Raw genomic sequence first — 26,532 nt, forward strand, 5'->3', positions numbered from 1 at the left:
ATGTATGTTATGTCATATATTTTTCAGAGTAGCATTATTTCTTAAAAGTTCCGCTTTCGTAATAGCAAACCTGTACAACAATAAAAAAAAACATTTCAGCTGCCATAGCATAGCCCTTAATAAGTCAATCTGTTTTTGGAAGAATAAAAAGATGAAATTTTTATGTTTTTTATTTACTCAGGTTTAAGTTAATGTTTTCTATTATACATACTTTTACAAACCTTCCTGTTGAGAATACATATCAAACATACAAAAGAATACTTGTTTAGCTACCTTATTAATAACTATGTATAACTATTGGCTCTGTATGTAATTGCTATGGTAAAAAGGTAGCTGGTAAAGTTGCGATATAAAAATCTAGAGAGAAAGGCAGCTCTCCGATTAAAAAAAATTGGGGTTTCTGAAGACGAAGAAAGTCCCTCAAAAAATCAGCATGTTACGCCATAAAAACGTCGTCCTTCTCTATTTTAGGGGTTTTCTTTCCCACTCCTCCTCTCCTCATCCCTCATTTTTATGACGTCATTGAGGGACTTTCTTCGTCTTCTTTTTTTTTCAGTTTATCATAATTGCAGCCATTATATGTATATACAGCAATGGCTTCGTATTAGTGACCTGTACCAATGCCCCTAGAGGCCTCTAGAGGGGTTTAATTTTCTCTAGGGACGATTTGTCTTATGCAGGTAGATGTACCCTCCCTCAAAATAGTTACAAAACTTACCAGGGCCTATAAGAAGCTTTACTGTAAAGGATTCGTGATTAATAAAATCTTGTGCTACAGACAGACACACAAATAGGCATACTATTATTTTACATAAATATTAAAGCTGGATGAAATCCTAGATATACACACCTGGTTAAAGATATAAATATCTGTGTCTCCTCATTTGTCACAATATCCCCTCAAACAAACTCATTTCTTCCTCCTCATTGTTTCATTTTATCTAAAAAAAAATTTAAATGTATCATAAAAATATTTGTTTTTGTTAATGTAAACACTTAGAAGGTTGAAATCATTTTTATAAATGGTAATGATAACATCATGGTCAATTTGATTTGTACCATTTGGCTTATATTTTTAGATTATATTTTTTTCTGCTTTTACAAAAATTGTACCAACCTCCTGACAAGTAAGGTATGGGTTTTGTCTGCAAAACAGGGATGAATGCATCTTCTCAATATGATTTACAAATTAGTTTTAAACAAGGAAATACAATCCAATATTAGCACCTAAATAATGACTAAAATGTTGTATAAGAATTTGTAATACCAATAGGCATCTTCTCAATACCTTACTCTTTCTAACCATCTGTTTGGCTTTCCTTGATAATTAATTATATGCTAAAAAAAATAAAAACTTCACTTTATATCATCATTCTTGTTAATTTATAGTTGCATACAACTTACTAAATCAAAGATATTTTAATTTTAATTAAGCTGCTTCAAGCTAAATGTATCATATTATAGTTACATTAATGAAGCACTCAACGACAAAGAAATAGGATTTAGATATATATACATATATGTATTTCAACAAAAGCATACGAAAAAATTATATTATTACACATATTTATATAATTTTATGCATGGTTTTGTACTTTCATAACCTGGGTTGGCCGTTGCAAAAGCTGAAAATATCGATTTAACTGTGTCGATTACTTTATCAGCCTATTTAAAAACCTCATTTGAGTATACTTTGGTTATTAAGTAATCCTAACTATACAATATAATTTGTAAAACCTAAATGTGTGTCTTCCTGTAAATATAATAAAAGTTTTATTTGTCCAAGGTCTGAGTGTAAACATTACTTTTAGAATATTTGAAAAGGAATATAATGAATATCAAACAAGAACGCTTACGGCTATAGAAGTAAATTATAATATTAGATATTATACATTTTTACAATAAAATGCTGCTGAAATCGATTATTTCCCTAAAAAAAATTAAAGGCATGTACTCCATGCATACAGTACGTTGTTTGATCTTTGCTTTTTCTGTTTATTTGCAAGTTCTTAAGATTTGCGGACAAAGCCGTTTTGATGCTAGCAACCTTTACACCAATATTTAACTAACACTAATAAATTTTAAATTATTTTAAAGCATATTTAATTCTTATACTTCTAGATGTAGATTGTAAATTGTATTTGTAAAGATATTCTCTAGCATATAAGGGATCAATTGAGAAGGGATGCCTTTCGAGGATACAAGCTCAAAAATTATTGAATATAAAAAAACGTATTAAAGAATATACTTTAGTTTGCAGTAATTAGTTCAAATTCAAATTTCTACACTGCTCTTAAGGGATAACTAAATAAATGGTTAATTGATTAGGTACTTATATGTAATATTTTTAATCAATTGAAGAATGAGACTCGAGAGAAAGATTTTATAAACCAGAAGAAATATATGAAGAAATTTATTTTAAATCAACATAAAATACAGTCCATCTTAAATCCCATTCCTCCTTGGTTTCATAAAAAAAGTTTTTATCGAACGCCTTTCTTAAGTCTAAACAACACGAATAAAACAAAAATTGTTTTTGGTTTATTTTATTATTTACTTATTTGTAAATTAGTTATAATTAAGAACAAAGGCGTTCTGAAAGAGTGTTTAACCTACCCCTTGGCAAAATTAGAATTAAACTCCTCTAGCTGTCCACTACCTATACCCAATTTTTTTAAGCGAACGTTCTCTATGACTATGTTGGATATGTCCTTAAACTGTTTATTTTTACACGTTAGAATTTCCTAATTTATTTTAAACTTTTACTAGTATCCAGTAGCAATACTTTTAATATTTTTTAAAGTTTAGCAAGTGCCAAAAGGTCTCCATGTCTATTCTTAGGATAATTAAATTAATTTTAGAAGCGAAGCATATTCAAATTTACATTGGACATGCGAATTTTGATTCACTAATAAATAGTGAGTTTCACATTATACTTTTTAATGTTTATTTGAGTGAATGTTTCATTTGTTTAGCCTTGCTTTTATGTCATCCTTGTAGTTTAAGAATTAAACATTATTCTTGTGTTGGGGAAGTTATCTTTGAGTGGAAAGTTTAACATAATGACTTGACTCTATTTTAATCTTGGATTTAAGTTTAAATTCATCTGTTTTAACTTGTAATTTTATGCTGGCTAGACAAAACATTTTTCATTTGTTAAAGTATTCTTGTATGTTTTGAAATTTGAATAAACTTCTAGGAATTAAAAGAAATATATTTAGAAATGTTGATTTACAGGCTGATTTTTAATCAACATGTATTTTCTATTGTCTTACATGTTTCACCTTTTGACTGATAGACGGTTAAATTTGAATTTGAATAGCAATCCTTTTAAACATACTTGTTGTACAAAATTTTCATATGCAAGCAGAAGAGGGGTAAGCACCTCCTTGAAATTTGAATTTGTAATGCCTGTCTTCCCTCTTTTTAACCATATCAAGAAATACAACTGCATGATAAAACACTGTGCCCGACACTGATTAGAAGCTTATATTTTCTGTCTATGAATTAAACAACATGCATAATGGCCAATTTTACAAGATACAGATAAAAATTATAGTTTATTTAGAAATTTAACTCTTTCTTATTATAAAAGTTACTATTGGCTTCGCCTCAATTTTTTTTTTATTTTAAAGAAAGCAAATCTCTATGACACTAGTCGCTAGAAGGCAAAAGCAGTTTTTTGAAACAGGCTATCTGAGATTATTACAAACTCAGTTTAGTTATTTTCTATTTTTGTGAGGTATTTTACAACACAATGAAATTTGTGGTGGCAACTTAGTTTTGTTGCTAATTACTTACTTATTAAAATAAAGATATTATGTACTTGTAAGATTGTCTTGTGTAACATAACTCGCTTTCATAGAAAATGTTTTCCTTGTACGAAACTTTATCATCCACCTTTTATTTCATAAATTTATGTTTTCCTCCTTGAATCAAAATATTAAAATTTTCTATAATGCATAATATATAAAGAAAGAAAGAATTGATCTAAAAATAAAATTTTATTCTTTTTCATTGCAAGAATATAAGATTTTAACACTATGAAAGTTTTCAAGATATTCTCATTTGAAAGAACAGTTCAAAAATTGAAAATTAATTTGTTAGACCCAAGAAATTTTTTATTTTGAAGTTAATGTCAACGTAATTAATTCTAAAAATATATTCGTAAGGGTTTCTTGATTTCGGGGACAACACATCGTAGTACCGACGACTTTTTATTTCCCCCCAACCCACCCCCCCCCCCCAAAAAAAAATATATATATATTTTAGATTTATTACCATTGTTGGCTATACCTTATTCCGACGAACCCCAAACTGTCCTAGTTTTGAGCAAGACGATTCCAGATACGTCATATACGTTTCGGGAAAGAAAAAGGGAAGGGGGGAAGAAAATCTCTTTAAAAGAGATGGGAGAAAAGGGAAGAGATTTTCTTCCCCCCTTCCCTTTTTATACGACGTCACAGGAATCGTCTTGCTCAAAACTGGGACAGTTTGGGGTTCGTCCCTTATTCCTATATAGAAGGGATAATTTTGTTTATCATGATTGTCCATGGATTCTAGGACATACCGAGTTAAGGAAATATATCTAGCTGTATATACAGTGACGAATAATCTTGTATGTGTATACGTTTAGAAGATAGGTATACCTGAATATTTAAAATAATTTTTAATTATTGTTCTAATAACATATCATCATGTATTGAGTAGTAGACTATATTTCACCGACTGATAACCAGAGAATCGTCGGAGTAATTATTCCTTCCTCTAACAATGCTCTCGGAGCAAAATATATATTAGTCTCTCAATTTTTCTATCTCTCTCATCTTTCACGGTAAGAACTCGAACACATTGCTGTTAACTTAATGAAGTTAATATATTGTTTTTTAATATCATTCCTAATTTTATGTAACAATAATTTAATTACTATGGTACTTGTTGATTTGCATTCACTTTTAAGATTAATTAAGAAAATTGCAGCTTAACCATGGCAATAAACAGTAAAGTATTCGTGACTCTTACTCATTCCCTATCAAATACATTTATTAAAATTCATATCAATGACCCTGGGGTAAATCTTATAGAACAAAATTAGTTGGATATACGATTACTTCTCAATTACTTTGTTTTTGGTCTGTCCTGTCGGTAAGAACCAGATAATCTACAGCATGAAAAAGGCCACAGTAAAAGTGTCTGTCTATGACGTCAGAAAAAATTAACAATTAACCAATGAGAAGCCAGTATTCAAAATGGTAAAATATATAGCGGCCTCTCATTGGTTAGTTGTTAATTTTTTTCTGACGTCATAGTCAGACACTTTTACTGTGGCCCATGAAAAATAGCAAAGACAATAATAAGATTGTATGTTCTTTGTTACTACCCTCAACATACATTATATCTTATTGATTATGAAATCTAATATCAAATAATAACAACACCGTGACATCCCAGTCATGATTCGTAGGAATAGTGAAATGAAAAGTTAACTTGTTTTTGGCCTTAATTAGACTGTTAGGTGAAACTTCGACCCTTTACTTAGGAATATAGTAAAAAAGGGAGTCGAACACCCAATTTTGGAACTACGTGACCCCATTTTGTCGAATTTATTCCCAAATTCAAGTGAGGGTAATTTTCTTCAAATGATATTCTGAAAATGCATTCCAACAGAACATAATATGGACTTAATATAATTTTTTCTGTAGGTCGAGTAAAGTTACTTGGTGCATAAAAAAAAGAAAAACAGAAAGGAGATAGAATTCTTGAGAAAGACAATTTTTATAATAGAAATTATAAAAGAGGTAATAAATTACTAAGATGTTGAATTCGTGTGGGTCTCAGTAAATAAATTGTAAAAATCAACAAAGTTCTTCTATATGTGTATTTTGAATCATATCAATCATGATGTTACCAACCCCTGGGGGTTCCACCAATCAATGAAATAAAAAATAGGAAACTGTTAAAATCTAAAATGTCAAAGTTTTTTGCTTCATAAATTTTTAATGAGAAATGAATGGCAAATTTTCATATTTTCATCAAGTTGGATTATTTTCGTGTTGTGTGTAAAATTAAACATACTAAGGCAAAAACGAGTTCAAAAATTGTAATTCAATAACTTTAAAAAACACAGACTTATATCTTTTTCATGGAGATTTCTTTGATAGTTATATTAATTTTGAGATTTTTAATGAAGAAGATGAGAGGAGAAGTGGGAAAGAAAACCCCTAAAAAAGAGATGGATTATCCCTCCTCATTTTATGACGTCACATGTCTGATTTTTGAGCGACTTTCTCCCGGTAAAATAATCCTTATTATTAACCCAATACTTATATAGAGATTACATAAATACTTTTGTAGAGGAAGTGATTAAAATTATGCTTATTTACACTTTTTCTGTGTAATAAACATTTTCCCTATATTGAATAAGAATAATATTATTATTTAATTCATTATTATTCAATTCTATTTCCAGTATGGCTTCGAAACCGTTAAATATTAGCTGGATAAGAACCGGTTCTCAGCAATACTGAAAAATCGTTTCGTATTATAGACAATTTTCGACTAATAGTAAAATAACATACAGAAAAAATAATTATGAAAGGTTCCATTCTTGTTATAAATTGGACAGAAGAAAAATAATTTAGGATTAGAAAGTCAAGATTAATTTGATTTATTGAGAGCCACCAAATTTATATTTGCATGTAATATATAAACAAGGATGAATACGTACATAACATAATATACAAGAGACGAAACATCCCTAAATAAAATTAGCAGCCAATACAAGGCAATTAAGCAGCTTTTGTCTTTTTATTCTGTCTAAAATTTTGTTTACCATCTATAATACAAAGTAGAATGATGTCTGTCCGTCCGTCCGTCCGTCTGTCTGTCCGTCTGAAGCTTAAGTTCTCGGTAACCACTGAACGGATTGAATTCTACTCTTCAGGGTATATACCAATTGGTCCTGTGGTGGTTTTAAGCTATTTTCTTGGGGAGTGGGACACCCCAAACCCGCCCAAAAAATGAAAATTTCGCCCAAAAAATGAAAATTCCCCCCCCAAAAATTTTTTTTTTATATTTTTTTCTAATATTAATGTTTTTTATGTTTTTATATATTTTTATAAATTTTTATATCTTTTTATATTTTTTTATACTTTTTTATATTTTCTTTATATTTTCAATTATTTTTCTTCTTTTTAAATTTCTTTTCTTCTTTTAAACTTTGTTTTATCAAATTCAAAAAGATTGTGAAAACTTCCTTCTTCTGTAGGGGCGAAGCCCCAAAAAGGCTAATGGCTAATTTAAAATTAAAAATTAAAGAAATTTAAAAAACAATAAAAAAAAAATTCAAAGGTTTAAAATAATATAAATCAATATAAATAAATATAAAAAGATATAAAGAGTTATAAAATGTTATAAAGAGTTATAAGATGATATAAAGAGTTATAAAATGTGATCAAATACAGACAATATCTAAAAAAAATGTAAACAAAATTTTTAAAATTCTCACCTGAACCTTCAGAAAAAAAGCCCCTAGAGGCTAGGGGCGAAGCCACTAGTTAACTAATAAAATAGGTATTTGAAAACCAGTAAAGAATTTTTTTTCTTTTCATTTAATAATTTAATGATGAAATTGCAAGTAATATATTTCTCATTTGATTCATTTTCACAAGAAGTGGGGGGAAAACATAAATGATTATACCTTTAATAGTATTTTTAAAAATTAATTCTTTTATAAAAGTAACAGGATGGCTTTAATTTCTGTCTGTCTGTCCTTGTGAAGTGGTTGATCTTGCTAACCGTTGTTAAATCGATAAGGTTCTCAAAAGTCCAGGAAAGGTTTATAACTGTGTTTCTTCTTGTTATTTACATGTATCGGTCATTTGTTCATATTTAGAAAAGATCTACCGTTTCTGCGTTTCTACTATATGACCGTAAATGTTAGTTTTCTGTCTAATTGTTGAGCTTTATGAATGTTGTCATCATTGGTTGTGAACCAATTTGAAAAGATGTAGGAAGGTTTAATTCATCTTGTTATGGTTCGGAAACCAATACGGGATCATAAAGAATGGACAAGGAAATTATTTGAGGAAAAGAAAAACAATATTTGTGTAAACAATGCATTGTGAATGGTGATACTTCATTTCTGCCCAAATATTTATCAGAGCTGGATCTTTAAATGTGTAGCCGTTACCGTAGCTGTAGCTGTAGCCGTAGCTGTGGCCGTAGTCGTGGCCGTAGTCGTTGTCGTAGCCGTAACCGTCGCCACTGAAAGTGCTGCCAATAAAACATGGATTTTAAGATTTTAAGCCGTGGCCACTCGTAGCCATTTGGTTAGTGGCTGCACCTCTGGCAGCGGCAACGGCAGCGGCTACACATTTAAAGATCCAGCTCAGAATTATTCTATTGACTTAAAAATCATCAATAACCATACTTGTTAATTAATTTTCTATTGTGTCTATTGGCGTGTACAGCCTTTCGCGGGTATTAAAATAATCAGATTTAAGATTAAAACCAGTCTTGTTAACCCGAGGGGTCGAAGTCCTGGGCTAAAACTATTTGTATTATTTTTTTGTTTTTTCATTTAATATTAGCGGATAGCTGTCTCTAATTCACTACTATACATGATTTTTCAGTATAGCTAAAACGGCTCTAATCCAGGAGATATTTCGAAGGCATACTGGAAAAATAATTCAAATATTTTTAGGCAATTCATATAATTATTTTTGTATTTACATCAAAAGTGTGAATATTAAATGTTTGGAGGAATTTAACACCTCCCTACATCCACCTTTAATCACTGATAGTGTCAGAGTATGAGTAATGTAATTGTATGCGAAAATGATTCCATAACTCGTCTACTACACAAATAAATTTAGAATATAGGTGGATATTATGAGAGGTGAAAAAAATGACATCGATTTAGTTTGCTATTTCCCCCGTAATTTATTGGTCAGTTACATCATTCAGTAGGATGGGAGAGGAATGGGTGAACGGTGTGGAGAGGGGAAATCGTTATTTCAGCCCGCTGCGTGTTTCACTTTATTAGAGAACATGAAAATCTGGTGTAAGATCCATGTAATAATATATCCATTACCTACACATATCAGCAAGTATTAGTATGCTTACATTGCTTTTCTTCAACACAAATACAAACAGGATATTTTTACACTATACACTTACATATCAAGGGTAAAAAAATCGCCTAAAGCTGCCTTTAGACAAACACAAAGCATCCCTTTACAACAAGGATTTATCATATAAATTACAATCAAAATGCATAGATATATGTATTGTATATATTTAACTGTAAGAGTCAAAGTAGACAATATTTTTTTTATTTTATGTATTTGTTTAACCAAAAGTGAAGATTTTAGATTTAATATTATGCTTTATCTTATACATAGAATAATAATAACTTTTATTTACTAAGTATATTTGCGATAACTTTATTTTATGAAATCTTCCAATTTTTAACCTGTACAAAACGGCCTGCTTAATTGCTTCAAGATCCATGTCAGATCTATATAGGAAATAAATGTCTATAAACGAGCTCAAGTTTTCCAAGGACTATTCGTTGAAAACTCATAGTGCTCCAATAATCCATAATAAACTCTCATTGCCCAGAACGATAAGACCCATTATTTTACTTTATTAAAAACAAATTCATTTTTTTCATTTCATGTTGCTATTTACATTATAATGAAGTATTTAATTTCTAATCATAAAAAAGAAAATTTAAATTTATGATATAATAAATTTAAGAAAACTCTGTTTTAAAATAATTCGATTGTGGCGACACTTTGTGTGTTCAAATATTGAACTAAAATTGTAATCATATAATAAACCCTTTGGTGATGGTAATGTAAAGAAAAAAATATAATTTAAAAGATCTTTTTAAGATCATTTAAATTTTTAAATATTTACTTCCGTTTAAATAGTAATGCCGGGTGAGGAAAATAGATTTATTGAGAAATATATATGCATATAGAAAACTAGCCAACAGGGAGATAGTTATATCGAGCCAACTCTAGTAATAAATAAGCATATTGCATAATGTTCTTTTTCCACCTAATACATATACATATGTAATATGTTGTCTTAATTTAGACATACACATAATTTACCTGTTCAGGGAAAGAAAATCTCACATTTTATGCTTACAACATCTTTATTCCAACTTATCATAACCTTGATAACGATCACAGTAAAAGGAAAATAAAAATATATATGTATTTGTAGCTTTGTTTCTATTTGAATCATTTTGTTTAATTTTCAGTTTCCATCTCCTAAAAATCTGTCCAGATCTCCAATATGATTCTAGGTTGTTTTATCGTTACCCCCTAAATATGTACAGAGAAAACAGTAGTTTTTTTCTAAAGAAGGGCCTTTGTCAATTTAGTGCCTATTATCTTAATGCCAAAGTATCTGTAATTTTTGCACTAGACCAAGGTATTCCAAAAGTTAAAATACCATAAATTCTATGTTAAAAAAAAAGTTATTAATTCACATTGATTTTTGGTTTATATGAATAATTACAAATATGATATGTTAGCTAATCTTATAAAAATCAAAGTTAATTTAGAGTTTCATGGTTATAATAAATTTTTACTGGCTTTTCTGATTTTCTGGCGGATTTATTAAACTGTTCTTTGTGTTGAAGTGATTTTACACACAGCCAAAAAAGAATAGAGCATAATTAAGGTTCTATTTATTTATCACTAATACATAATATGTTACATATATAAAACCAAATATTACATAATAAAAAGAAATAAGTACCCATGGGGAATCTTAATAATGTATGCCTTGGATACCTTTCGTTACATTTTAATGATGATGTACAAAATTCCTCCTACTGTAGAGTAGAATCATTCGTAGGAAAGTTTGAACACTGCTTGTTTGAGCAAACCAATCAGCTTTAATCAAAGTACCCAAAGTTTTAAATGTATGAAAAGTTTTGTGATTAGGTATTCTAAGAATTTTACATTACAAATTTTCTATATTTCAAATTTAAATGTTATAGTTGGGAGAAAGAATGGCTCTGAAGGTCTGATCGAGAGAGTTTCAAAAAGCTTAAAACAGTTGAACATAGTCGTATTTGTTTATCTACCTTTTCTGGTAATCTTGAGATATATTGATAAACAACTATCTGATGGTGATGTCAAACAAAATTTCTCCTTCTTAACATCAAATTTATTGTTAATACAGCTAGTTTAAAACAATAAATCAAAGTTAAATAAAAGTTCTTAAAGTATTTGTGCCAGCGAATTAGAAAACGTGATGAATAAATTTTCGGTATCAGTGTAATCTACTTTCTAATGCCCCCCCCCCCCCCTCCATATCTGAATACTCTCACTAGCCTTGATGAGCTCTCTTGGCCCTTAATAAATTGCCGAATATGTAAATGCATTCCAGTTGTAGATAAGTATGACAAGAAATGAATCTATAATACACAGATAAAAAAATTGTATTTTTTACGTATTCTATTTCTGTATGCACTGTACTTTACATACAAAAAAATGCTTGATAACAAGTGGAGAGACAGTCCTTTCCCACAAAATGCCTGTCTAGCACTGAAAACCCCTCTTTTAGGTAGTGAAGCTACTCTATAATTCACTTTTCATGTCCGTCAGTCAGTCCGTAACGCTATGGGGGAAATGGGATTTACTCAGCACCTATAAAAGATAGAAGGCTGAAACTTCTTGACAACATTCCCATCAATATGGAGCATAATTAAGTATAAAACATTAATAGCGGGCGGGCTGCTTTTAAGCAGGTTTTTAGCAGCCACTTTTACTGTTTACTACAGATTTTCTGGGCTCCTATAAAAGATACAGGACTGAAACTTCTTTATACTCCATAATTAGGTATGTATGAAAATTCTATGATAGTCTGACTGCTTTTTTTGCAGCTTTTTACCTGCTTTTCTTTTTAAAACTTTCAGACATAAACCTTAATTTTCAAGGTTTCTTGATTTTAAGTTTTGTATTTTTTGCATATATCTCATAATCTCTCTTCCTTTTCTTTGTTATGATAAAGTTAATCTGCTCTATAAATATCTTTGTCCATTAGTCTATTTTATAATAGATTTTGTGTTTCGCTACTTATGGATGTTATCATCCATGTTTATTCTATCCCTGGAGTTAGTTTGTTTTTCGTATTTATTTTCGTCAATTGTCCTTTCCCTTTAACCCATAAAATTTATCTCTACTTCAAAATCCGATGCTGTCTAAAATGGTGCAAAAAATGGGGACCAATTTCAAATTGTTTTGGCCTGTGACGTCATACCCCCATCTCTTTTCTAGGGTTTTTTTTTCCTCCTTCCCTTTTCTTTCCCCTCACTTGTGACGTAAATAAACAGCCCCGTCAAATCAATTTGAAATTTGTCCCCATTTTTGCACCATTTTAGACAGCATCCAAAATCCTCCTTAGTGATATGCTCAGAAAGACGGATTATATTATAGAAAAGCTATTTATAGGTTTAATCGAAATCTTCAAACACAAAGTCAGACATCTATCGTTGAATCTAATATTCTCCTTAATTACAGAAGCAAAGTCGGATATAATAAGTTGTTATGTACATACATTTTAGATGGAGGAATCTTACCAAAATTTCCAGATGCCTATCCATCGGAATATGTAATCTCTTCAATAAAATTATGACTGATTGAATGAAGGGACGCCTGACATTGTGGGTAACACAGTACCTTTTATACAAAAAAGTAGCTGGACAAAGTGTCTCAAAAAATCAGCCTTGTTACGTCATAAAATAAGGGATAATCCATCTCTTTTTTAAGGGGTTTTCTTTCCCACTTCTCCTCTAATCTCCCTCATTTTTATGACGTCACATGGCTGATTTTGGAGACTTTTTGTCCAGTTACCAAAAAAAACATAATGATTAATAAAGTTTAGTTATTAAACATTTGCATTTATGGGTGTTTACTTTTTTTGTTTTTAGAAAAGCAACTTTAGAGAAAAGTTTTGTTTCTGGCCAGACTTTGAACAAATCCCTCGTGGATTATATTTTAATTAAAAGGTGTTTGTAAAAAGAATGTATTTTGTTTTCATCATATCTACCTTTATAGCTAGATAAATCTTGATGAGATGTTGTTTCAAAATGTGTACTTTGTACTGTGGTTTGTGGCGTAGAGGGTATTTTTTGCTTGGGGGGTTAGATTACTACCTTAATTACCTACAGTCTTCTACTTATCTTTCCTAAAATTGGGAAACAATTGGTTCAGCTGGATGCATAGATACACAGAGATCCTAATACTTACCCTAAGGAAACTTATTTGCACACCCCTACTTTTAATTCACTGTAATATGCATATTATTATACAGACAAAAATATCTAAAAATACTTACAAGGCAAAGACCTTCCATAATAAGCTTTCATACAAGAATTATCATGATTTTTTTTGGGTGTGGGAGGGTAGAAAATCTTTAAAATGATAAAAAAAATTTGATTTGGATAAGTTTTATTACCCTAAACTAGTGATGGGAGACCAGGTACGTGCACGCCGTCCATCCTGCACCGTGCATCAATGACCCTAGGAGCTACACCAGAAGAGTCCTACTGTGCTGGAAAGGTCCCAGGATAGATGCCAGACTGAATTCTGGTCACTTCCCCCAGTCCAGGGGGTTTGGGTGGGGATAACAATCCTTCCCTAGAAAAAACCTGCTTATGTTCAACCCGCACACACCGCACCCTAAACTAGTAAACTTGTTAGGGGTTTAAATGTCTAAAATTGACTAGATTTGTGAAAACTCTATTTATTGTGTATAATAAAACGTCTAAAATTTGCCTTACTTTTAAAAGCTAAGTGAGTAAAACCATATGTTATACTTCCTCGATCCCCTAAAGGGACAGCGGAAAGTGTAATGTGTGACGTCATCAAAATACGTCTAAAAAGGAAGGATGACAAGAGAAGTGGGAAAGAAAACCCCTGAAAAGTATATGGATAATAGAGTTTTTTATGAAACTTTCCGCTGTCCCTCCCCTAAATAATCTTTTGGTGGTGCATCTTTGCCTGTGCACGCCTGTGTTTGAGTGTGACTATCAGAATTGCATTATAATGCTAGCAGTGGACGTTATCTGTTTATGGATACAAAACTTTTTATTGTCAGAGTTGTAACTATATCACAGGGTTTTTAGTAGCGTAGCTACATTATAATTTATTTTGTCTATCCGTTTGTTCGTCCGTGATACTATCGTATATGTAAGTAACAACTATAATTATCAGATAGTTAATCAACCTTGCAGGATTGTGCAAAGGATCCATCTAGCGGTTACCGAGATCTCAAGTTCATACAGTCAGGACAAACCGTTGGACGGAATACTAGCTTTGTGTTGTACATATGCTTTTTGGAAAATCTAAAGCATTATTGTGGAGTTAAGTTTCCTACATCGAAAAAACATGTCTAAGAGTGGTAATTTATAAATATTTCAGGATTTTAATAAAAGAATATTAAATATTAAAGTTTATAAATTTTTTTGTGGATTAAAAATTGCAATATTCAGACAACAAACTTTTTGATTGAATGACTTTTAGCTGAAAGCCCTGTACATAATAAAAATATCCCATGCTTTAACTATTGATGTCACAATCCTGACATTGCAGCAGGAGATACAATTTTGAGGTTTGTTTAAGGCATTGTGTTATAGATTCAAACCCGACCGTAATTAAGTACTTTAATATTATGAAACGTTTGCCGCGGATACTAGTATAAATCTTAGTTTAGATCTTGATTACAAAGAAAGTTTAAAGCGAAGCTTTTCTATAATTAGGTTTGGTCCGTTCGTAACGAATAGCTCTTATAGTTTATTTTAAATTGTACTATTTATTTCAAACTTCCTGTAGTAGGTCCGTTTTGAAAAGAATAGAAGCATATTCTGAACCATTTTTTCGTCAAATCTAAGAAGGAACATTTCTAGCAGACAAAAGTATTGTTTACTTTCGTCTCAAGCTGATGTGGATTCTTAAAAAATGCTAGACTCGCTACTCGATAGTGAGGAAAATTATTTTTGTGAAAAATCATCCAAAAGCACATTAAAAATCTACAAAAATTAAACAAAATCATATTTTAATAACCATTTTAAGATTTCATTAAATTTTTGTAAATTTTTTTATTCGATTTTGGAACATTTTTCACAAAAATAATTTTGCCTCACCAGCGAGTAGCCAGCCTAACTTTTTTTTTAAAGAATTCATCTCTGTTTGAAGCTTTCAAATTTAAGACGAAATTTTGGGGCAACTAATTCTGATTCCGCAAAGCTTTCTACTAAGAAAATATACTGTTTACAGCTGACTTTTATCTATGTATGAAATGAAAAAAAAAACATGCGTTCCTAACAAAATGTGTACACAATTTCAACCAATGAAATTAAATGTATGTACCAATGCGATTTTCCTATTGGCTCAATCAGACATTACCTCTCTTTCTTAGTACCTTTATTTGGAAAGCGTACAAACACCAGAGTATCCGTGAATTTAAAACGTCCACCATAAAAATTTTGTACAATGAGCGAAGCATCTTTATAATCAAGTCCTAAAATGTAATTATGATCTTAAACAGTATCTTGTATTTGAGCAGTTATGCAACAAATTTATTTACAAATTTGTCAAGACTTACGGATGACGTTATTCTTGTTCTAGTAAAAAAAGTAAAACAACTAAAGATGAATGCCATCACATTATGCATTTGTGTTGTGATATTAAGAGCTATGGCATTAAATTTATGCACACTACCAATTACGATAAACAAAATCACCTTTTTAAAAGATAAGAATTATCTATAGAAAAGCTTGGATACCCAATCAAGAAATATCTAAGCGTTGCATACTTATATACAGAGATGATAAGCTTTATAGAACACGCTTTGAGTGAGAAAAAAAACTATAAAAATTGTCAATTGATATTAAGTTTCTCTGCTTTGTATTCAGTTTTATAGATTTTGTACATCTGTGCTTAGTTGAAATAATACTTGATGTAACAGATGTGATGTGTCTTTATTATCATAACTTTATATTTCTAGTCTTATTTTACACATCTTTCTTTGTAATTATTCATACACTTTTAATAATTGTATTAGGTAATAATATTATTTTTAATTATTTGTATTTATTTTTAATATAATTAATATCTTAGATTGTTTGAATTATTGCGCGCGTGGGGAAGATAAGAATAGTTATTTATCGCATCGTATTATAAACAGCTTTCCGCGGATATAAAATGAACAATTATAAGATTAAAGCCAGTTTTACATTTGTGGAAAACTAGATATAATACGATGCTATACATTATTTGTCAGTATGGCGGAGAACCTGACCTAATCCACCGGATATTAATCGGTTTCAAAGCGATACTGGAAAAGAATTTAAACCTGTTTTTTTTTTATTTTCCCAGCAAGGTTTCATGTCACATTCCTTTGTAAAATCTCTGCGTCCATTAAAAGTTTAATTAAGATTTTTTTTAAATTTTAAATTAAGGTTAGTTTGCGATGTCAGACCTTAAAGCTCAAAGAATGTTAATGGTGTATTTTTAAGGTAAGGTTATATTCTACTAAATTTGTGATATATAAAATTTTTTTTGCCTTTCTTTGATATCATAAACCAATAATTTTTTCATATAAGCGAAGCTTATTTATAATTTCAAAAGTCCGTATATCTGACCGTAATCTTGTTTAAAAGAGGAAAAGTTTTATTTCTAGCTGCTCTTAGCCTCTTAAAGATAGATTTTTATATTTAAATGATCTGAAAACCATTAAGAATATATTATACATATCCTGTTATATAAAATAGTAAGGCTGCTTTGTACGTATGTAGATCTCGATAACTATTGAACCAATTAAGCCATTCATATATGAGAGCTTCATATAGATCCCAGAATGGTTTTGCGCTATTTTATTATTAAACTGTATTTGTATTCCTGGTATAGTTTAAGGCTATTTCCTACAACACGGCGCTTGTACTCTACAATTCACTCTGTGCGTTTTAAGTTGCATCGTTGTACAATGTTTATTCTTTGTGTACCAATCTTACATACATAGTTCTTGTTAGAACTGTATTATATAGATTCTAATTGTATATATGTAAATTATTTATGACTACGCCCCTAACCTTTTTTTGGGTAGGTCATTTTTATAAAGAAGGGAGTCCCAGCCCCCCAAAATAGCCTTAGACCACAATATGATCAGTAGGGACATTCCCTTAAGAGCAGAGCAGATTCGGTCCAGCGGTTAACAGGATCTAAAGCTTACATTCAAATGGACAGACATCGTTCTACTTTGTATCATACATATAAAATATAGATGACAGACATCGTTCTGCATTGTATTATAGATATATAGAATATAGTTGTATTAGCATACATATTGTAGCCCACAGCTAATTAGCCTCCTCACCTCATCATTTACTTCTCTGTTCACTATTCTTCTTATAGAATACTAAATAGTATCCAGTTAGCTCAGCTCACAAAGAATACCTTATGTCTTCATTTCAAGATTATTTTTATAAAAAGAAATGCGCCAAATTCTTTTCAAACTAACTCAAAGAAATAAGAGGATTGCAAAATATCAAATTTAGGAAAGCTTTAATTTCTAAGAGAAAGAATACTGTAAAATCCATGAATTTAAGATTTCCACTCTGTTCAGTTAACCTTGATGCCTTACCACTGTAGGTCGATCATATTTTTTACTTAACCTAACCTAAAAAAGAATTTTTTATAGTCCAGTCTCAGTTGGAGTGTAATTACTACAGGTTTATTTAAGTTCTTGTGGCTAGATCTACTAATATTACTTGTTCTTATTGATGACAAATCTGTTCCTTTGTTGTATAATTATTTATTTTGCAAGAATATTGAGTGTAAGCACAATAGTCTTTACAGCAGTTGTACGAAATGTTATTTTATTTTCTATGGAGTAGAAAAAGTAATAAAAATTAGTAAAAGTTTATTCAAAATTACATTTGTGTCAAACTCAAAAATGGCTTAATTAATATCCACTAGAATAGAACCGATTCTGAGTCATTCTGAAAAAAAGGTATAATAGCCAATTTTTCCTGAGATAATAAGATAAAAAGCATAAAATAAATACCATTTTTGTTAGCTCCTAAGTGCCAACTTTTCATTTTACTATCCGCGAAAAAATGTCTATAATATGATGCGATAAATAATTATTATACATATGTCATTTCAGCTTAAAAAAGGAGAAATTTAGCTATTTAAAAGCTCCGAAACAGAAAAAAAAACTTTTTAAAAACCCTGCATGCTATTTCTTAAACCCTTTTATCTAATTACGCTAACTTGGTTTGTTATTATCCTTCTTGGTTGTACATACTTATATTAGTTTAAGTGATTTGAATGGTTCATGTATTTTAAATGAACTACATTAGCTTAAGCTTTAAATATCCTTTTTGCTATTTACAGGGATAGGTCCCTAGCTTAATAACAACCAGCAAAAGTTAAGTGGGAGCATTTTTAATTAGCCTGTTAGTATTGTAATGTTACAGGTAAAAGTTTCACAAAAACAAGGATGACAACATTCATAAAAGCGAAGCTCTTCAATCAGATGGTAGGACCAACTAACATAATACTTGTTTTAGAACTTAATAAGCAGAATATCAATTTATAAGTATGAACAAAATTGCATAATTTTTTTAATGACATACATACATTTTTAGGACTAGATTTAGTGATGCTTTGCTTATGATATTGTATTTTGTTGTCCTATTAATCATTATTACTAAAATCAGATGAATAGGCTGGATGTACGGACTTTTGGTAACGATTACTAATAAATCTATAGGACAATTATAACAGGCCTAAATTAACGATAAGAGCTATCAATTAGAAACAGACAAACCGACCCTAATTATATAAAAGCTGTACCTTTAAAATACACTTCACTTCTCTTCAACCCTAAAATATCTTGCTGTATACCTAGTGAAAAAAAGTAAAAACATATTGTAAGTCTAAATCAAACAGCTAAAAGAAACAAGGATGACAATAAGATGAGGAGCATAAGATTGAATCATAGATGTTAGATAAGCTCTAGGGTATAATAATCATAATACAGCATCGATTTAACAAAAAAAAACATTACCTTACCCCTTTTTTACCTCTTAACAAGCAAACCCCAAACAGGGTACCCTAATAATTACTTATACCACTCCCCACCCCCCTAATTTTTTTAAAAGTTTAATTTATTTTTAAATAACATATATTCCAAAAGCATCAACTACCCCAACTGCACGCACCTTTTACTTTTGTGAAAGAAGTGCAAGTGAACAAAGTTTGGGGATAGAAATACTACGCCACAGAAAAAATAATTAGACAAATTAGTTAATCTGAGATGCCATACTAATAAGAAAATAATAATACAGTAATGAATTACACACAGTCCGTAGTAAGAAAACATTGATATATGTACACTAGGGCTTATATATCAAATTATCAAATTAGTAGAACTGATCAAAATTCGTATTTTTTACTATGCTTATCAAAATATTTTAAAATCAGAATTATACAGGGTCATTCAAGAGAAATGATTTTTTTAAAAACTTAATTATGCATAGAAAATAAAACAATTATGTAAATCCTTTATATATTTGGAAAACCTATTATGAGACATTTATGTTTCAAATAGTTGAAAATGATTATTTCAACAAATTATGTCCTAAAAACCGGTTTTTCCAAAGGCCTTTTTTTCGAAGATTTATTGATTTAAAGGTTGTAAAAAAATGTGCACCTTTTTAAAATTCAAATTGCGCGGCTTGTGTTAATAGTAGAAAAATGTTATGCATATCGTTAGAATCGTCATAAGCTCTATTTTTTTACTACATGAAAACATTTCCAGTGCTACGCATGGTATAGGAGCTACGAGGTAAAATGTTCCAATTTCTTAAAACTGTTCAACCTTTTTCTCAAATTTTTCAACGTAGCTCCTAAACTATTAAAAGCACAAAAACGGTTCTTATATTTTCAAAAATTAGAGCTTATGACGATTCCAACGATATGCGCAACATTTTTCTACTATTAACACAAGCCAAGCAATTTGAATTTCAAAAAGGTGCACATCATTTTTTTACACCCTTTATATCAATAAATCTTCGAAAAAATGGCCTTTGGAAAAACCGGTTTTTAGGACATAATTTGTTGAAATAATCATTTTCAACTATTTGAAACATAAATGTCTCATAATAGGTTTTCCAAATATATAAAGGATTTTACATAATTGTTTTATTTTCTATGCATAATTAAGTTTTTAAAAAAATCATTTCTCTTGAATGACCCTGTATTTAAAAGTTTAGGCTTGTTTACATGGTAAGCTTACAAAAGTAGCCTTGTTGCAAACCAAAGCGACATTATAAATCTAATAAAATATTAAGTATTAAGTTTTTGTTCTATATTTTTTTTCTTTTAAAAATTTTCTAGAATTTGTGGTAAATTCAGAATATAATTTTAAGTAATTCTTGAATGATTTTCCTATACTTTGCTTAGGTCTAACTTCCATTGGTTTAGATAAATACAAGAAAGAGAGATTTTATAATTATGCTAAATAAAAATAAATATGTAAAAGGTGTTCCAAATTTTTATTCATAATTTAAAGTGTAGTACAACAAAGATGAACACATTAATGAAAGCTCAAAAGTTAGGGATAAATCTTAAAGAATATGCATATATCGAGATTTAACTTAAAAACAAAACAAAAAACATCAAGCAAATTTGAGTATCTGTATGCGCTTGTTTCCCATTATTGACTCAGCCATTCTCATTTTTGAAGACTAATTGTGAATGTTTTGATAAATAAATTAGGTAAATGGCTCTAACTAGGCGAAGCTTAATTGAATATGGAAAGTTATACTTTTTTTTAATATTGACTCTTATGGTTAAAATTTCCTGTAAGTTCCATGATTTTTAAAAAATATGTAAAGCAAGCATTTTTCTGACGCGCCGATCCTTAGGAAGCCTAGTCTTTAAGACATAAAATAAAATATTAGAAATAACGAACCGGTCTAATGTATGTATTGTATACACATAAACATATTATTCTTGCATCATGAGGTTAAAATAAAACTTTTTAACATCTGCAAAGATTTAGATAAATTTCGTATCTAGCTATAGGCTTTCATGGAACAGGGCAACTAGAAAAATGCATAAAAATTTGTTAGTAGATACTAGATTTATATTATATAAACTCAGCTTTAATTCAAAGACAAAATCATCTCGTCCTTATCTTTAATAATCAGATGTGAAACTTTTCTATGATTTTTTCTATTAATTTTAAACTCAACATAATGATTCCTGTAATAGTTTGTTAAGTACAATTATAAAAGTGTAACAACTCTATAAGTATGATCAGAAAGTCTCTAGGTCTAATTAAGTATTTGTTTTAAAACTTTTGAAAAACATTTTTCTCATATAACAATCCATGTTTTGGAATATTGATTTCTAGGACGATTAAACACTATGACATAGACGAAGCACACCTATGCAACGCAAGTCTTATAATGTATTCTGTATTTAGCGTCTCGTATTCAAGTAGTTTTGTGATAGATTTCCACATATTTAAAAAGATTTTAATACATTATTGAATTAGATTTTACTTTAAATTTATATATGTTATTTTAATTGTTTATTTATTATTGATCTTTTCTTTTTTTTGGAGTGTTATCATCATTTTTTTAAAATTTATAAATGACTTCCAAATACCATATGTACCCATAAAATAAACCTAACAGAGGTAAACAAATTTGATTTAAGTATTTAAAAATGTAGATATATATGTTTTTTTTTTGTAGATAACAAAAAAAACTTGATTCTGTATACTTGGAAATAATCTATTTTCATGTCAAGGAATCAGCAATTTAGTTTTTTAAAAAGATTTTGACTCATTATCATTTTTGTTTGTTAAACTGATTATTAATATAAGATGTCCGTCATGTAGTTGCACTTTATGAACATGTTTAAAACACCTGGTGTTGCAGCTCTCTCTCTCTCTCTCTCTCTCTCTCTTTCTCTCTCTCTCTCTCTCTCTCATCTCTCTCATCTCTCTCTATTTGATAAAATGTGTCTCATATGTGTTTATAGTGTTTATGTTGATCATATATTCTGTCAAAAAATTTGTTATCCAGATTAGTTTAAACATATTAGTGTATTTTTAATTAGCAGTGATAAAGTGAGTAATTAATCAAAATTGTTTCACTGATTCAAGCTAAGGTGGATCCTTAAAAAAGTTTGCCCCACTAATCGCTTAGTGGGGCAAAATTGTATTCATGAAAAATCCTCCAAAATCACTTTAAAAATCTACAAAAATTAATAAAATCTTATGTTCATAACCCTTCTATCATTTTGTTTGATTTTTGTAGATTTTTAATGTGATTTTAGTGGATTTTTTTTATTAGTGGGGCAATTTTTTTTAAAGAATCCACCTCTGATTTATTTACTAGTTGTTAATTCGTTTCATTTATTCTAAATCTCAAAATCCTAGCATAGAACCTGCCCACATGACCATTACCAACTACAACAATATAAACATCCATATGCAGATAAACTCAGAAATTCAAATATGATTAAAATATAGAAGCAGTCAAACAAACGGATAGAAAAAAAAGAGTTAAGGAGTATGCTCATTAGTTAGGAAAATATTTGCAACAAGTTTGAGGTTCCCATCTGTATTCTATCTATACATTAGCACCTTATGAAGTACACTTATCCAAAATAGCTATAAACCTTCCTTGGACCAACAAGAAAGGAAAACCATTTATTTCAGGAAATTATTTTTTTGAAAAAGGGATATTAAACCTTTGAAAAATTTTGTTTTATATATGAAAATTATCGTTATCAAAATTAAATATATCGTTCTTTTACTGTAAAATCTTAATTTAAAAGTCACGATGTCTGTGTCTTAAGATCTCACAAATCGCTCGACTGATATGGCTCTCATTATCAGTAATGATTTTTTTTATGTTTAAGGAAGTTTTATGGCTATTTTATAGGGGAGAGTACCTCCAACCTCGTCTGTGGAAAAAAACCCACCCACTAACCTCCCTACAAAGATTTTCTCCATTTTCTTTTGAATTAAAATGGAAAAGGGTGGGTCGACTTGCCATCAACCCTCCCTCCCTTAATGCAAGACCGTTATATGCCTCTAAAGTCGTTTAAAAAAAAGTAAAAAAAATGATGTTTTCCATGGAACTAAAGTTTTAGATTATAAAAAAAAATATACTTTTTTCAGATGATGTAAAAGAAAGTGATACACTAACCATGATCAGAAAGAATAAAAGAAAGTCCAGTCAACCAAGAAAACTTGAAACCAAACCATGTCTGGAGCTCACAGATGTAGAAACCATATCACAATCATTAAGTTTACCATTACCTATATTAGAGTCAATCAAATCTCAACAATCTTACGCACAAAACTCTGCTACGACGACATTTAAATTAAACGAAACAGAAAACAAATTTAGTTCTAATAAAGAAAAAATATTAATAAAATTAAAGGATGTTAACAAATTAAAATCGAATTGCAACGTCACAAATGAAACCTGTCACCAAAAAGAAACTATCACAAAAATTGAAAACAAAGCCAAAACTATTTTTCAACCAAATTTTAATATTACTGAAACTTTACCCTATATAACAACAGAACCCTTGACAAATTATGATTTTAACGCGGCTAAAGTACAACAAGAGCCATTGAATTTATGCAGTCGACCCGAGCTTTCAATAAGCGTAATCAAACCAGTTATTCCTCATGAATTCTCAAAGAATATAAATGCTTATGATGAAATTATTGACGATGAAGATAAGATGGAAGTAGAAGAAACAGATATTGAACATAGAACTGAATTAAATGAAGCCAATGATTCTGCAACAAAACATGGAAAGCGCGGGGCCATGACACGCGACCGCAGAATCGAAGCAAACGCACGTGAACGAAAACGCGTTCATACCATAACAGCCGCGTATGATAAGCTGCAGGCGAGCCTACCGCTCTACCAGCAGCCAGCCCAGACACCCAACAGTCCGAACAACAAGCTGTCCAAACTTTCTGTGATAAAAATAGCCACTGCATATATACTTGCCCTGTCCCGCCTAGCTGGTCATGATTACACTGAGGATAAATCTCTTGTAAGTGTTGATGATGCTCTTACTAACTACCAACAGACTGTACTAGAAGAAACTAAAATTAAATTTAAAAGACAATCATCATGACATCAAATTAGTTAACTTCATTTCGTCCGTCCAATTATATAAAGTAACTTGTCTAGATATCCATAGTTTACTAGTACATCGCTCCAAATTCTTTCACACTTTTAAACCTGCCCACACCCACCTCTACAGACTTATGCATAAGCATATTTTTGTGTATTTGTTAAACTAACTGTCATTTATTTATGTTTTTACATTTTCTTATAAATCTTAAAATTATTTACTATCATTTTTTACTGTAGATACCATAAAATTTGTAGCTGTTGTAATAATTTCACAAGAAAAGTCACAAAGTTTATCCTATTATATAAAGTAGTAAGTGTTTTTTGTCTGTCCCGAAGGATCTCGCTAACTGCTGAACTGATATTGTTTTCCTTTACAGTAAAGCTTCTTATAGGTCCTGGTAAGGTTTTAAATTATTTTTGGGGAGGGTGTCTTCACCCCCCTCCCCCCAAAAAATATTTTTTACTCTTTTGAAACTCAAATTTAAAATGGGATAAGGTCAGCTTTTCCCCCTCCTACCTTAAGGGCCCCTAGAGGCTTCTAGGGGCATAGCCGCTAGTATTTCATAAACTATAAAATTTCTATATAAAAATCACGAAACCTTTTGTATGTTTTCTCTAAGCTAAACAAGAATGATGATTTCTATTTAACACCAATCTCCAAATAATTCCAAAAGCCCACGTCTATATCAAGCAATTATTTCTTCTTAATACTGATCTTATAACTAGACTGACTAAATTTACAGCAGAAAATGTTCCAAAACATTGGTTTTTTTCCTATTTAATCATATTGATATTGTTGATTTATTTCTATTTATTTTAAATTGTAAAAAAAATATAATTTGCAATTACGAGCACAATTTGATTGAAACTTATATTTATCGTAGATAAATAAATTGTGATATCGCCTACAGAGTTTATTATTTATATTTTTGTACATATTTATCAAAATGAAAACTTTATGCGAATTGTTGTTTTTTCAGCTTTGTACAAGTTTATGTTTCGGCGTTTTTTTTGTGGGTCATGAGGTCATCCACCCTAAATGAAAATTTACACGTTGTACCAAAATAAAATCATAAAAATTAATTTCTCACTTTGGGCCGTTGGGCGAAACTACTATTGGATTTATAATTGATTAAAAATTCTTTGGTCATACGTGAGATTATAATGAAAAAGCTAGTAGGGGGTCAAATAGAACTTTTAAATACATCCATCCATATAAAATTTCTTCAACTTGAATGAGTTGGGAAGACGATAAAAGTGTTAATTCTTAAAGTAATCATCTAAACATATATTTAAATGTGTGTTAACTTCCTTAACTTTGCCAGGGGGATGGTTACACTTTTCTTCTGCATGACAATACTTAACAAACTCTAACTTTTAGCCCATATTTTATAGGATATTGCTCAACATAGACGTCCAAGGGGGGGGGGGTTAAGTGGGGATTACCCCCCCTCCCCATTTAGAATTTACCCCCCCCACCCCAAAAAAAAAGCTTGGACGCCCCTGTGGCTCAATATCAATTATTATCTTTTATTGCTGAACAGTCTTTCAAAAAATAAAGCAAATTATTATATTTCTCATGTGATAATAGATACGTTTTTTAGTTTAAGGCAAAATTATCAACCGCGCGTCAGTCACAGATAACAGACACAAACAAAAAAAAGTTTCATAACTGTAAACGTAAACAGCAAAATGTATCAACTTTAAAATGGGTCTAAATTACTGCTTATGCATGGCTGCCGAGCCCTAAAATGTTTTAATTTATTTCAAGCAAGGAAACCGCAATCGCAGACGGTCTGTCCTCTTTCAACAATCTTCAGAAAGAGTTCAGCTGCCTTCTTTCAACACTTTCTGATAATCTGTAATTTAGGCATTTCTACGATAAATTAACACAAAATCACTGTAATTGTTAACAAAAAAAGTATATTGTAATATTGTAAATAATATTTAAATACATTTTTCTAAATTGTTGACCCAAGCTATGTATGTTGCAGGAATAAGGTATAACCAACAAGCAAAACAAATCTAAAATAATATTTGGGGGGCAAATGGAGAGGTCGTCAATTTTACGATGTGTTGCCCCCCAACGACAGCTGAAAAACACGTATAAGTTTGGTGATTTTTCTCCGAATTAATTTCGTTATTGGTATGAGCTGTGAATGTTGTCATACTTGTTATCTTTGAACGTAAAAGACGTTATTCCCAAACCCGAAGGTTGTCGCCTATCTCGATATTAATAACCATTAAAAGGTGCTAATGATCTGAAGCTATTTGTATGGCAAAACTATTAGCATTGTGTCGATATAATGATAACT

The 26,532-nt window shown here is 30.2% G+C and overlaps 2 protein-coding genes across 2 annotated transcripts in view; one reads left to right on the plus strand and one right to left on the minus strand.

Moving 5' to 3' along the window:
* Positions 1–943, minus strand: part of LOC145318201 (A-type potassium channel modulatory protein DPP6-like) — a 30,955-nt gene extending 30,012 nt beyond the window's left edge. Inside the window, exon 1 of the mRNA XM_080159542.1 lies at positions 851–943. The gene's annotated coding sequence lies outside the window, so the exon portion shown is untranslated. The remainder of the gene's footprint in view (positions 1–850) is intronic.
* A 15,569-nt stretch (positions 944–16,512) lies between these two features.
* LOC145318204 (uncharacterized) lies at positions 16,513–25,125 on the plus strand. The gene is made up of 2 exons (XM_080159544.1): positions 16,513–16,546; positions 23,236–25,125. The coding sequence occupies exon 2, from the start codon at positions 23,265–23,267 to the stop codon at positions 24,213–24,215; it is 951 nt and encodes a 316-aa protein (XP_080015670.1). The 5' UTR covers positions 16,513–16,546; positions 23,236–23,264; the 3' UTR covers positions 24,216–25,125.
* The last annotated feature ends 1,407 nt before the right edge of the window (positions 25,126–26,532 follow it).

This window comes from Acartia tonsa, chromosome 4, assembly GCF_053477335.1.
Source record: "Acartia tonsa isolate MP-2025a chromosome 4, ASM5347733v1, whole genome shotgun sequence".
In the NCBI taxonomy this organism is placed as follows: Eukaryota; Metazoa; Arthropoda; class Copepoda; order Calanoida; family Acartiidae; genus Acartia; species Acartia tonsa.

Bases quoted from the DNA above. Each gene is read 5' to 3' on its own strand.
- LOC145318204 (XM_080159544.1), top strand. From the start codon at position 23,265: ATGATCAGAAAGAATAAAAGAAAGTCCAGTCAACCAAGAAAACTTGAA.